Source organism: Crassostrea angulata, chromosome 4 (assembly GCF_025612915.1).
Source record: "Crassostrea angulata isolate pt1a10 chromosome 4, ASM2561291v2, whole genome shotgun sequence".
In the NCBI taxonomy this organism is placed as follows: Eukaryota; Metazoa; Mollusca; class Bivalvia; order Ostreida; family Ostreidae; genus Magallana; species Magallana angulata.
Window position 1 is genome coordinate 26,028,080 of NC_069114.1, and position 15,226 is coordinate 26,043,305.

The window sequence follows — 15,226 nt, forward strand, 5'->3', positions numbered from 1 at the left end:
TAATTAACTCAAGTTAATTTATAGATTCAAACGGTTCCACAATATACATGTACCATGGTATTACTTTTAAATGTTTTATCCCTATTTCATCTAAAGGTTTATAATTTTTTTTTTTTAGGTTGCCAGGTCCAGTTCTATGACATCCCCGGGCGCCGCTATCATATTAACAAGGCCTTCGTACAGTACAGCCTACCCCTCCCCGACTGTCGCGACAGGTGCGCGGGGGACGAAAACTGTTGGGCTCTCATGTTCTACAATACCACCAACATGTGCGCCTTGACTAACTTAACCGTTATTTTTGGAAAATGGAAACATTTTAGATATTTCTGTTGTTGAAATTACTGTATTGCACCTTGGATTTTTTTTGGTTTAAAGTTGTGTATGGAATTGTCATTTTTGAAGGTATAATATTGTTTTTAATTTTATTTAGCTAAAGATTTATTTGTTTCCGATAGATTTGTGCGATGGTGTTCAGACATGAGAGGTGACACATCGACCGCTTCTTATCTATTTAGATGCACTTGATAAAACCCAATTTTTATAAAAACCCAAGTTCTATATTCTACAACACTCTACAAATCTTGCCTATTGAAGATCCCGTCATGTTTTTTGTCTTTTGGAGTCTGCATTTCAGTAGAGTTGATATTGTTTGCTTTTGCAAACGACTTTAGCCAAGATGGTGAAATTGCAACGATTTTACCAAAACTCAAGACTCTGGAAAATGAAATGTCCATGCTTAAACAGAGAAAACTAAAGACTCTGATTGTAGTCCTTTACCTAAAATGTGAAATTCAATACTCTTGCAGTTGTTGACCCTTGGAACTTGGGTATAGATAATCTGAGTTTCCTTGACTCTTGCTGTCCCTTTTATGAATTCAATGCTTAAATACGAAAATTTAATAACAACCCTCAAACAAACAGACAGCAGTAATAAAAACTACTCCCTCCCCCCCCCTTCCCAAAAAACCCCTTAAAAAATAAACCAAAAAACAAAAACAACAAAAAGAAAACAACACAAAAACATCTAAACAAACAAACAAAACCCACCCAAAAAACAAAACAAAAAGAAACAAAAATGAATAGCGATTATAGATTGGAATTTTACTGGCATGCGACCAATTTATGCCAAAGATCATTTCTTGCCAGTCCATTAATTGTTACATCATTTTATCAACAGATAAAATTATACTTGTATACGAAAAATGACGTAACGCACTGGCGAGATATGGTATATACAATTTATATTAATAAATTACTCTACAGCACTGTACATATTAAAGGTATGGGAATAAGAGCTAAGAACATAAAGAATATACCTAAATCCACTAAGATGAAAACTACATACATATATAGCACCAATTGCTGTATCCACGGAATGATGAGCACGGTTTGCTGACTGTTTTTTTTTTTCATGCAGATTGTTTGATAGTAAATGATCTTCTAGCCTAGAATTGATTAACTTTTCAAGAAATATAATTATATGAAAGGTTCGATACAGGACGGTAGTTCTATAACACCTCTTTGTCTAATTCCTGCTTTTTCAGAAGAGGACGAACAACGGCGTTTTTTCATTGATGTTGAGACAGTTTTGTTTATGATGGTTATGATTGTTGGAAGAAACTATTATTGGAATTTTTTTGAGATTTCTTTTAAAAAATACATGCATTGCACTTAGATTTTTTTTAGGGATAACGGTACACGTATCTATTAAATGGTTTGAACATGAATATCTAAACTGTTGAATACCATTTCCAATAAGAAATCATTATTGGAAATATTTAAGAGATTTTTTTTCAATACATGCATTGCACTCTTGGTAATATTTTTTTTAATAGAGGTTGGATATAGAATTTTCAACTCATTTTGATTATATGATATTGTTTTTGATGTTATTTAGTTACTAATCTATTCTGGATTTCCACATTGGTGTTCAGGTTAGGGAAGTGGCACATTGACCGCTTAATTGTTATCTATTGATAAAGCAGTGTTCTAGCTAATCCTGCGCATAGTTCTATATTCTACAATAATCTACAAACCTAGCGTTTGAAAGATCTCGTCATGTTTCTGTCTTTTGGAGCCTGCATTGCATTAGAGATGGTGTTGTTTGTTTTTGCAAACGACTCTAGCCAAATTGACGAAACTACTGCAATTTTACAAAAATTCAAGACTTTGGAAAAAGAAGTGTCTATGCTCAAACAGAGAGAACTAAAGACTTCAGAAGAAATTTCCATGCTTAAACAGAGAGAACTCAAGACTCTGGAAGAAGTATCCATGCTTAAACAAATGCTGAACTCCTGTCAAGGTGCCTGGAACGAGTTTTCTAAATCGAACCCAGGGATGAGTGAGTGCATGCATACTTTAGCTAAATGCCCATTTGGTTTTGTAGTAAAGTACAAATTTAATCATTTCATATCTAATCTATTTGATAATGTTAAATATAAGTTTGCAAAAGCACAATTTCTAACAATATAATATAATGATTCTGCGACGGAATGTATTGGCAAGTTTAACTTCATGCCCTACGCCAAAATCCCAACAAATGCAGACACCCCTTGCAACTCAATGAAAATGTGAGTGCATAGTTGGAACATTCTTTTAGGCATGCGACTGAGAAAATGGACACCAGTTTTGATTTAAATGTTCAATCGCTATTTATTAACATTTTTGTTAATCGAATATTTGGATTATTTCTCGAGTGTTGCACATTAACGTATTGTCGAGTACTATTCGTTGAAATCCATAGTTTCCGGCGATAACTGACAAGTATATTAATTCTGTACATTTTACCCAATGCATGCAGACTTAAATGATGCAAAATTAAATACCCTGAAGTTGGTCCCGGCATATTGTTCTTTAGGTACCAACTTATACCAGTAAGTTTTCATGTGTGTGAGAACCTACAAATGACACCAAAATAGATACCTCTCTTTATATTGCATTTTGATTGGAGTCGTAGTTTTAACAGGTGCTATGTACAGTTTGGTACACTTTCTAATTATATAGTCGGAGTTCATGTTTATTATTTTTTTTGGATGAATACATGTACCTATTTTACACATTTTGTTCAGCAATTATTATTGTAAGGATTTCCTTTTTTGTCACACAAATGATGTCGCCAAAAACCAAAAATCCGACTAATATAGTAATTTTGCTATTATTGAGTCCGCCTATTTCAAAAGCAGAGATTGTAAAGACGATTAAGACGTTTTATTTTTCACTAATACCTATGCATAATATCTAAAGCAAAAATAATGATTAACATGTTTGTAGCAATTATGTGCTGATACATATGCATAATATCTACAGCAAAAATAATTATTAACATGTTTGTAGCAATGAAAATGTATGAAATTTTTTCTAATCTTGTGCACATAATTGCTACTAACATGTTAATCATTTCTTTAACTGTAGTTATTATTCATATGTATTAGCACATAATCGCTACAAACATGTTAATCATTTCTTTTGCTGTAGATATTATTCATATGTATTAGCACATAATCGCTACAAACATGTTAATCATTTGCTATCTAGTACATATGTGTTTGCATTTGAAATGAAAGAGGTGTGTGAAATATACACGTTGACAGTAGTAGCGACAAATACATGTAAACCGTTACGGTACTCAACTTTGATTTTGGAATCATTCTTACAGACTAAATAGATAGGGCTGAATTGTACCTACGGACCACTTCTTAAACGACCCCAGCATATCTAAGTTGTGCAAATCTGGTGTAAACACGATTCTTATCAATTTTTTTTAACCAGAAAACGTAAATAAACTGTTACACATATGAGCGAGCATAGTATGCTTGCAATCAGTAGACTAAGTAATACAGTCAATGTTGTTAGACATTTTAGTGGCTAAACTGTATTTTTTCATGGTTGAAAAATTGTATCAAAATTTACTATATGATTACATACATACTGGCAAGCCCAAATTGCCTTAAATTGTAAAAATTCTTGGAATAAAGAATTGCGTTTGATTTCTGTAAAGATTAATTTTGCTTTTATATATGGATATCGGTATAAAAACATGTTGTTTTAAAAGGTGAGCAGTCGTCAGAGTGACTATAATTACACTGATAGTGTACCATTGTAAGCTCCTACACCATGAACAAAATATTTGAAAGATACCATTATTTTAGTTCAATTTGATTGTTTACTCATTGATCTTCGAATTAAAACAAAAACTAAATGGATTAAACCTTAAAAGACATCAAGGGTGCGACAAGACAACACCTTAACATGGTATGATTTTTTAAACAGATCAAGTCATTATCCGTTTCCGTTGTTGTCTCTTTGTAAAATAAAAAGTCCTTTTTTTTAACAGGAAGGGGGCGTTTAGTTCCTGAAGGGCGGCAATCACAAATTGCTTTTCATACCCACCTAACACACAACATCAACAACCTCGGAGTGCACCAGGCCATTGAGTTCGATAAGGTTCTTTTGAATGAGGGGAACGGATATTCAGTTTATACCGGACATTTCGTCGCCCCGGTTTCCGGTCTCTACGTCTTTGCCTGGACCATTTCGTCCGGGGACTATACATGCATTGTATATGACGTGGTAAAGAACAATGAAATTTTGGTACATTTCATAAGCGATGCAGCTGACCACAATGATTGGGCCGTGTCGTCAGGGACCGCTGTTACCCGGATGAACTCAGGAGATCGTGTCTGGATACGAGTTTCCGATATACATGTCCCTTGTTCACACACTGTGTATGGGGCTGGTCTCGGTACTTCTTCGTTTGCTGGATATCTTCTAAATTAGCAAATACGTGTATCATCACATATAATAAAGCAAATCAAACATGGGCATGTCATTTCTCACTTCTTTTTTTTTACATTTAAATAATAAAATGCTTTCTTTGGTAATTCATGCAGGTATGAAGGTAGCAAGCATTGCAGGCGAAATATTTACCAGCGTTAGTTTAAAAACAAAAATACACAACCCGCATTAGCTCTCAATGTAGTTAGGTTTTGATTGATCAAGAAATAATTCACACAAAGTCAATACCAACAATACAAAGAAGACAAAACGTTCAACGTTATCAAATCATTTAATATAGCTACTTGAAGTTGGTATTGTAATATCTAAAGGCCCTGTCACACCAAGCTGCATCCACACGGCGTGTTCACGGCGTTGTAAAATCCATTAAATCGCCGTAGGATCGCAAGGAAAATTCAGAAAAAAAATGTACAGTTTTATTTGAAAATTTTAAATTTCCTGAAGTTGGTCCCGGCATATTGTTCTTTATGTACAAACTTATACCAGTAAGTTTTCATGAGTAAATTTGAGAACCTGCAAATGACACTAAAAAAGATATCTCTCTTTATATTTCATTTGGATTGGCGTCGTAGTAATAACAGGGCTGCGTTCAAGATCATAGCTGCTAGCCTAGCCACTAGGTCATAGATATCTAGGTCTAGGCTGCGTTCAAGATCGTAGCAGCTAGCCTAGCCGCTTTTTTGTAGATATCTAGGTCTATTAAACGGACCGCTAGGTCTCAGATTTGAAGTTGGAAATATTCAACTAAAGACTAATTACATTGACAAAATTTGTTAATTTCAAGCGGAAATATACAGGTTAAAATTTAATATAACTTAAGGAATAAACGAAATATCAATAACTAAATAGATTTCATGTTTGTTATAAAGTGGTAACTAAGGTGGCCATCTTGAATTAGACGCATAGCATAAAATATTTAGGCTACGAATATCTACGTAGCGGCTAGGCTAGCTTACCGTTCAACTACGTAGCCCTACGTAGCAGCTACGATCTTGAACGCAGCCCTGTTGAACGGACCGCTAAGTATAAGTCTCAGATTTGAAGTTGGAAATATTCAACTAAAGACTAATTTCATCGATATCATTTGTTAATTTCAAGTGGAAATATACATATTAAAATTCATTTTCACTTAAAGGATGAATAAAATATCACTAAATAAATAGATTTCATGTTTGTTACAAAGTGGTAACTAAGGTGGCCATCTTGAATTCGATGCTTAGCATAAAATATTTAGGCTACGAATATCTACCTAGCGGCTAGGCTAGCCTACCGTTCAACTACGTAGCCTTACGGTAGCAGCTACGATCTTGAACGCAACCCAGGTGCTATGTACAGTTTGGTACACTTTCTAATTAGTCGGAGTTCATGTTTATTTTTTGGATGAATACATGTACCTACTTGACACATATTGTTCAGCAATTACTATAAGTTATAGGTGTAAGGATTTTTTCTCTTTTTTTGTCACACAAATGATGTCGCCAAAAGAAAAAAATAATAAAAAAAAAATTCTGACTAATTTTGCTATTATTGAGTCCGCCTATTTCAAAAGCAGAGATTGTAAAGACGATTAAGACGTTTTATTTTTCACTAATACATATGAATAATAACTACAGCAAAAGAAATGATTAACATGATAGTAGCAATTATGTGCACAAGATTACAAACAATTTCATGCATTTAATTTGCTATCTAATACATATATGTGTTTGCATTTGAAATGAAAGAGGTGGGTAAAATATGCACGTTGACAGTAGTAGCTACAAATATATGTAAACCGTTACGGTACTCAACTTTGATTTTGGAATCATTCTTACAAACTAAATAGATAGGGCTGAATCGCACATATACGACCACAGCATATCTAAGTGGTGGAAATCTTGTGTAAACACGATTCTTATCAATTTCTTTAACCAGAGAACGTAAATAAAGTAACTGTTACACGTATGAGCGAGCATTTAATATGTTTGCAATCAGTAGTAATACAGTCAATGTTGTTAGACATTTTAGTGGCTAAACTGGGTTTTTTTTCGTGGTTGAAAAATTGTATCAAAATTTACTGTGTGATAACATACATACTGGCAAGCCCAAATTGCCTTAAATTGTAAAAATACTTGAAATAAAGAATTGTGTTTAACTTCTGTAAAGATTAATTTTGCTTTTATATATGGATATTGGTATAAAATTTACGTGATGTTTTTAAAGGTGAGCAGTGTCAGAGTGACTATAATTACCCTGATAGTGTACAAGTGTAAGATCCTACACCATGAAAATAATAATTATTTGTAAGATAATAATTTAGTTTAATTTTATTGTTCACTCATTGATCTTCAAATTGAAACAATAACTACATGGATTAAACAATAAAGACATCAAGGATGTGACAAGACAACACTTTAACATGGTATGATTCTTAGACAGATCAAGTCATTATCCGTTACCGTTTTTTGTCATTTTGTCAACAGGAAGGGGGCGTTTAGTTCCTGAAGGGCGGCAATCACAAATTGCTTTCCATACCCACCTAACACACAACATCAACAACCTCGGAGTGCACCAGCCCATTGAGTTCGATAACGTTCTTTTGAATGAGGGGAACGGATATTCAGTTTATACCGGACATTTCGTCGCCCCGGTTTCCGGTCTCTACGTCTTTGCCTGGACCATTAATATTTCGTCCCATGACGGTATATGCTTGATATATGACGTGGTAAAGAACAATGAAATTTTGGTACATTTCATAAGCGAGGCAGCTGAACACAAGGATTGGGCCGTGTCGTCAGGGACCGCTGTTACCCGGATGAACTCAGGGGATCGTGTCTGGATACGAGTTTCCGATATATATGTCCCTTGTTCACACACTGTTTATGGCACTCGGTTCGGTACTTCTTCGTTTGCTGGATATCTTCTAAATTAGCAAATACGTGTATTATCACATATAATAAAGCAAATCAAACATGGGCATGTCATTTCATACCTTTTTTGTTTTTACATTTAAATAATAAAATGTTTTCTTTAGTGATTCATGCGGGTATGAAGGTAGCAAGCATTGCAGGCAAAATACTTAACCAGCGTTAGCTGAAAAAAAATACACAACCCGCATTAGCTCTCAATGTAGCTAGGTTTTGATTGATCAAGAAATAATATACACAAAGTCAATACCAATAATACAAAACATTCAACGTTATCAAATCATTTATATAGCTACTTGAATTAAAGTTGGTATTGTATTAGGAATGCAGTATAAAGTAACTCGTTTCACCGAATCGCGTAGATTTCAGTCTTGTCAGTTTACAGTTTTATGAATTGCAATCTATTTTCTAAGGAATTAGATGAAAAACACCGTAGATGTAAATAGACAACTGTGAATGCAAATTTTAAAGCCTAAGAATTAGATTTAAATCTTTGCATTGCAATTGACCAGATGATAACGTTGAAAACTTGTGCGAGGTGTTCCATGTGACTTACAAATAGAGAAACATGTCGACATTCCTTATATCGTGTCGAAGATTTTACTTCTGTTTATTTTGTTTTTCTTATAAATTTTAGCGCGATTTTAATCAAAATACTTTCTCAGGGTTTGAATAAGGCTATATTGTTCGGAAAAAGCTTTTGTTAGGTTCAAATGATGGTTAATCTCATTTACTCGTTTTGTCATGTACAAATTTAGATTATGGATAATCAAAATTTGTACATGACAACTAATTATCCTTCTTCCCGGAATGTCCGTAAGGATTTTGCCGGCAATGTCCAGTCCAGAAAGGTTTGGGACGATTACCGACAATAAAATTAGCACCACAAATAAGGACTACTGTACAACTCGATCAACACTCGGCTGTACTATAACCCGATCAACACTCGGTTGGTAGCCCTCACTTTGGTAAAAGTAACCGAGTAAAGTCCAATCAGCGTTTCAACATTTATTAAGGACCTGACAGTAATTTTGATACAGATCGGTGATATCGGGACAGCTGTCCGATTCCGACTAATGTACAAAAGAATTTCAACAGTATATAAAACAAAAATTATGTAACATGTGTAAAACGATAAATGAATAATAGCTCAGACCATGACACCTGAGTTAATCCCTAAGTAAATTACCTAGCCAATTAATTCCCTTTGAAGTATATAATGCCTGTAAATGCTTTTAGCAAAATAAAGATGACAGGTGAGGAAATTCAATTATCTAAAACTCTAAGACATTTGACGTTTTTACTATCATGAATTTAGATAAACGAGTAAATGAGATTAACCATCATTTGAACCGAACAAAAGCTTTTTCCGAACAATATAGCCTTATTCAAACCCTGAGAAAGTATTTTGATTAAAATCGCGCTAAAATAGTTGTCATGTACAAATTTTGATTATCCATAATCTAAATTTTTGTAAAGGACACTTATTATAAGTCTCCGTAAGAAATCAGTTCTCTTTCTTGTGACTTTTTCCGAATGAAAAATGATAATGTGTGAATATTTTCACTTTCATTGATTTCAATTGCACTTCTTCCACAGCTATTTGTATTTTCATTAAAAATCTTCAAAATGTGCTGCATAAGAACTTGGAACAGACTATTTAAGCAATGCGCGGTATTCAATTTGTCTACACCACTTGTTATGTCATAGAACCAACGACATCCAAAAATAAGCATTCAATGCTTATATGTGTATTTTCATATTGATGTCTATTTGTATGAAATGTTTGTGTATCGTAGCTATAAAGCCATTTTTACGTTCTAAGTCAGGTATCAGTTAGATATGAAACATACATGAAACAGCCATATTAACATGTTATTTAGTTAGCTTCCACGACAAAAAATATAATAGTGCTAGAAACTTTGTGGAGAAAAATCTTTTTTAATTAAGGAGTAGATATATATTAATGATAGTTGTTCAAAAGTACACATCAAATTGGTTATGTAAGATTAAAAGTTTTATTTAATCTTACAAAAATAATATAAATATACTTTAACACATGAAGACGTTTATATTTGTGCTCAGGGCGCATTAATTAGCAAAGTGTATTTATAGAAAATTGAACGTCGCAGATTTCCAATGCAAACGTAAGGGGAAATATACATTGAATGTAAGTATAATGATTTACATGAAAGTAAAATGTTGTTCAAATGACATGCAATTTTAATGTAATTTTAAGACTAAAAACTGTCATGTCAGACACTCTTGGGCATGTTGAATGAGAGCTGAGGACTACTAGTATGCAATTTCTTTTACAGCCTGAAATTTGAAAGATATATTTCTTTAACGTAACACATTTTTCTGCTTTGAATATTCGTTAATTAGCGATAGGAACATTAGTTTTGAGTCCAAATGTCGACCTGGTTTAACCACGATCAGAATAAATGAAATTTCCGAGCAGGGGTCAGATTGTTATCAAAGATTTTATTTGTCTGCCCATAAATGCGCGAGATGTTTGAAAACCACCTCCAATCAAAGCTTGAAATGATTTCACCGATCATTGCTTCACCTTGAACATAGCAGGGCTAAAAAGTGAAGGAAGAGGACGTTTGTAAGCTTGGTGTGGGAAACAGTGACAGTTGCAAACTGGACACAATGTGAACATGAATAAGAATGCTGCTTTCCTGTGCGGTTCTAAATGATTTATCATGTTTTAAAAGAAGGTTGGGATACATTTAAATATTACTTCAACATCCGGAAGCTTAGTCAGCTCAGAATAAAAATCAAATCTTAATTGTAAAGGAGACAGTTGATTATGGATCAGAGTCATCTTACAAATGTGACACGTTTAAAATCTTTAAAATTTTAAAAGAAAATTTTTGATATTAAAAATAATTGTATTTCAATGTTTGGAACTTTCATAAGCATCTGTGTTACTTCTTCTGTTTTTTTTTTAATTTTGTATTTACTAATATTTCCCTTGTCTAAAAAAACTTTTACGTATACCACAACGTTTTAAAACTACATCACTTTTCTAGGATGTTATGCTTGTGTGTTATGCTTACTAGTATTCTAATATATGAGAGTTCAATAAAAACGAAAATTCAATTTCAATGTTCTATTTCCTACACTTGCTTGGCGATGAATGTAGTTTCAAGATAAAGACAATATTTACAGCAACATTAATATAATTGATTGATACTCCACCATAATTAATATAATTCTTTTTTTAAGCCGATTTTTCTACCTACTAAATTTGCTCTAAACAAAAAAAATAGTTCATACCATTTGTCACGTTTTTTTTTAGGTCTAAACCTGGAATTTACAAAATGTAAACAAAAACATGATCAGAGATGAGTTTAAGAAATAAACAAACAACGAACTGTGAGCTCTGTATCTCGCTTATAACTCGACGCCTGACGCTCAAATGTTGGTCGACTATTGGAAATGCATTACTGAAGCATTCTAAACATTAAAAACGGGGTGGGGGGATCGTGACCATGCCCATTTAGTCTTTGAAACTTATTTTAGAGGGCTTTCATTTCGACGTTTACACGTACAGTGTGCAATAGAATCATTATTATATTTTAACTAGGCAATTTGTTCAATCTTTCTGAAACACAAATGACACACCTGATTAGAAGTCGATAAAATATATGTCAATATTTGTCAAAACAACAAACCAGCTCAAGTTCCCAGATTAGGTGCCGTTTTATTCATAAATCATTTATGATAAATATCCACTATCTTCACTAACCCTATTTTCTCACTCCGCTCTCTTCCTTCTCTCCCTACTCAATTCAATTCACACTCTCTCTATCCCACTCTATCGCCCTCTCTCTTCTCTATCACGCTACTCTTCCAATACATTCTCGTCCCCCTCACCACATACACTCATTACTCTCTCACCCAACTCTCTCGAATCTCCTAGCCTATTTGTTACCCCTTCTTTATCCATTCTTTCACTCCCTCCATCCAAATTCTCTCACCCAATTCTTTGGACACATTCGTGCACCAAGCTCTCCTTACTATCTTACCGCTCTCTTTCTACTCTTTCACTCACTCTCTCATTCCCTATCTCAGCTATTCCAAAAATATACATAACCGTATTCCTTTTATTCGACTATCTTTCCTCTGTTCTACCCCACTCTCTAACATCTAGCTCCTCTATCTTGCTCACCTAACTCTCTTAACCAAACGTTCACCTCACTCTTTTCATCCACTCTCTCATCCATCTCTACTTACTCTCCCCCCTCTCCCCACTCTCACCCATGCACATTCCAATCTCTAACGCCTACCTACCCCATTCTCTCATATTACTCACTCATGCAACTTTCTTATCCTTTTTCTTATCCAATCACCAACTCTCTTACCCCACTCTCTCCCGTACTCTTAACCAACTAATATTCTCTCTCTCTCTCTCTCTCTCTCTCTCTCTCTCTCTCTCTCTCTCTCTCTCTCTCTCTCTCTTGTCTTCTGCTCTTACTTCACTCTCTCGTTCTACTTTCATTCACTGTCTTATTTTACACTTATCTCACACTCCTACCCAAATTTCTTACCCTTTTTTTTTTTACCTCAGCACCTCTCTTACCTCATCCAACTCTCTCCCCATTTTTACACCCAGCTTTTTTACCTCACACTCTCCCCCTCTCTCCTCACACTACTCTCGCACCCCATTCCACTCTCTAACAGCACTGTCACACCCAACCCTACTCTTTCATCTTACTCTCACACCCCACTATCTCATATCAGATCCCATTTTCACACCCCACTTTCTTACCTCACCCATAATCACTCCCCACTTTCTCATCTCATTCTCACACACCTCATTCCCACATCTCACTTCTCACACCCATCTCTCAATCCCCTCTCTAACCTCATCCATTCACCTCACTCTCACAGTAAACTCTCCCAATTCACTCTCTCACCTCAACCCTTACATCATTCTCTCACCTCACTCTCACATCCCACTCCCTCCTCTCACTCTCTGACCTCACTCTCAAAACCCACTCTATCACCACATTCTCCCACCCGACTCTCACATCCCACTCTCACACCTCACCTTTACCCCACTCTCTTCTCACTCTGACACCCCAATCTATTACATCACTACTCACTATCTAACCTTATTCTCACTACTTACAACTAACATCCCACTTTTTTTACCCTACTCTCACACATCAATCTCTTACCCCTCTCTCCAACCTCACTCTCTCACCCAACTGTCTCACTTTCCTCTCACACCCAAATCTCTCTCACATTCATCTCACACCCCACTCTCATACTTTACTCTCACCTTCCTCTCACACCCCACTCTCTCACCTTTCTTTCAGACCCACTCTCTCACCTTCCTCTCAAAGCCCATTCTCACACCCCACTATATCACCTAACTCTCTCACATCCACTCTCTCATCTCACTCTCACACCCCACTCTGATACCCCGCTAAACTGGTTCTGATGTCCGGTTCTTCCTGGTTGCTACAATTGTAATGAAAATTTTTTTTTTGTTAAATACCAATTAGGTTTCATTGGTCATTGATGGTACCAAATGTATTTAGCTGTTATCTAATATGACTCACAGAAAAACCAGAGAACAATTTTATTTTTGTATTTGTACATGTAGTACGTACACAACTCAAAGTACTGAAAGTACTTATACTGAATCGAGGTTTGTACAAAATGAAACATAATGTATATTCTTTGAATGATCAAGTAATTCGACATTGTTTGTTACTTTGATTGTTAAATCATCAAAGAACGTGTGGAAATAAGCCGAGGCATAAAACCATTTATATCCATTTGAAAAACCCACAGTTTTTTTTCTTTCAAATATCACTTTTGTGTAATGACGTTACTGTATTTAAGACATAGTTTGAAATATTCACTAATTAAAATATTTCAGTTCATAATGCTTCGATCAAACCATCGGAACCAATAAAAACTCTCCAATGTATGTGTATATATATGAGCTAATTTTACACTTTAAAGTGTAAATTTTACAGATAGACGTGTGATTGTACACTTTAAACTGTAAAATTTACAAATTAAAGTGTAAAATTTACACTTTACAGTGTGAATTTACAGATAAAAGTGTAAAATTTACAGATTAAAGTGTGAATTTTACACTTTAAAGTGTGAAGTTTACACTTCATAGTGTGAATTTTACAGATAAAAGTGTAAAATATACAGATTTAAGTGTGAATTTATCAGATTAAAGTGTAAAACTTATTAACTAATACGCTCCGTAGCAGAAAGTTTGTAATTTAAAGAAATCATACATGTATTTAAAAACAGACATGTCGTCATAATACATGTATATCAAACATATCTACATGTATCAACACGAACTACGGAATTCGTATCTTTTTGATTGCTTATAAAAAGTTTAAACGAGTTTTTATACTTATACAACTTACTGATTATATAAATATCTCTCGTTGGTTCGGATGTTAGCGCGAGGGGTTCATTGGTGTGCGAAGAAGCCGGACCGGAGAGAACCCATGCGTGCCCACGTTTTTACATAGATAAGAACAAGATATACAACCAGGAGACCGATCTATTATTGATTAAAACAAAATAAACTTTGGGATAGAAACAACGGTGACATATAATGAATTAAAGACTTATATCTAATATCAAGAATTGATGTAAATTTCCAAGAAAATTTAATGTATAGCCGAATTAATTGTAGCATTAATTCTGCTACATTGATGGCAAATGGGAAAATATTTTGTATAATGTAATGTGATGGCACACAAATCACGAATTTACTTCAAATATAATTTTAGACGAATTACACATCTCGTATAATAATTTGAACTTAAATTACATTTTCTAAATATTACATTACAGGCACGTAGCATCGTTTTTGAAAGGTGGGGGGAGGGGGGGGCAGACTCATCCAAAAAAAAATGACAAGCAAAAAAAAAAAAAAAAAAAGGAAATGGCCCGCCCCCCCCCCCCCGATGGTACGTGCCTGCATTACATACCCACATTGAAAATGAACTAAATAAACTTAAATGTACGCATTTAAATGCCATTCTTAAAGTCCGATTATTCTTTTTGAGTGCATGAAATGTCCCAAGATCTCAAAGAAATCGTTTATCGCATACACTGTTCTGAAATTGGAACATTTAGGGAAGTCGGTTTGTTCTTATCACATGTGCATTTAAGGTTTACACTGATAATTTGCGATGATATATGCCATGTTTTACTACCATGACCATGACTACATGTCTACTTCGTAATAATTTCAACATTCAATCTATTTGAGTCAGTTAAATGACTGACAACTAAAACTTTCATTTTGGATAACATAACAAAAGTACGTATCATTAAACTCTTATGATACATTTTTAACAATTAATATTTGTAATACATGTACGAAGAATTTGAAAAGTTATTGTTAGCCTAATTAAGGGTATTTCTAAATCTAATGATACAATTGAATATAAGTTATTGTTTTGAGTATTTTAAGAATATAATATTAAGAGATTCCATGCATTAAATAATTCTATGAATAATTT

General features: G+C 34.3%; 1 protein-coding gene across 1 annotated transcript; it reads left to right on the forward strand.

Moving 5' to 3' along the window:
* Window positions 1-1,956: 1,956 nt before the first annotated feature.
* LOC128181231 (complement C1q-like protein 4) lies at window positions 1,957-4,823 on the forward strand. Its single transcript, XM_052849543.1, has 2 exons — window positions 1,957-2,341; window positions 4,334-4,823. The coding sequence occupies exons 1-2, from the start codon at window positions 2,059-2,061 to the stop codon at window positions 4,774-4,776; spliced, it is 726 nt and encodes a 241-aa protein (XP_052705503.1). The 5' UTR covers window positions 1,957-2,058; the 3' UTR covers window positions 4,777-4,823.
* Window positions 4,824-15,226: the final 10,403 nt, after the last annotated feature.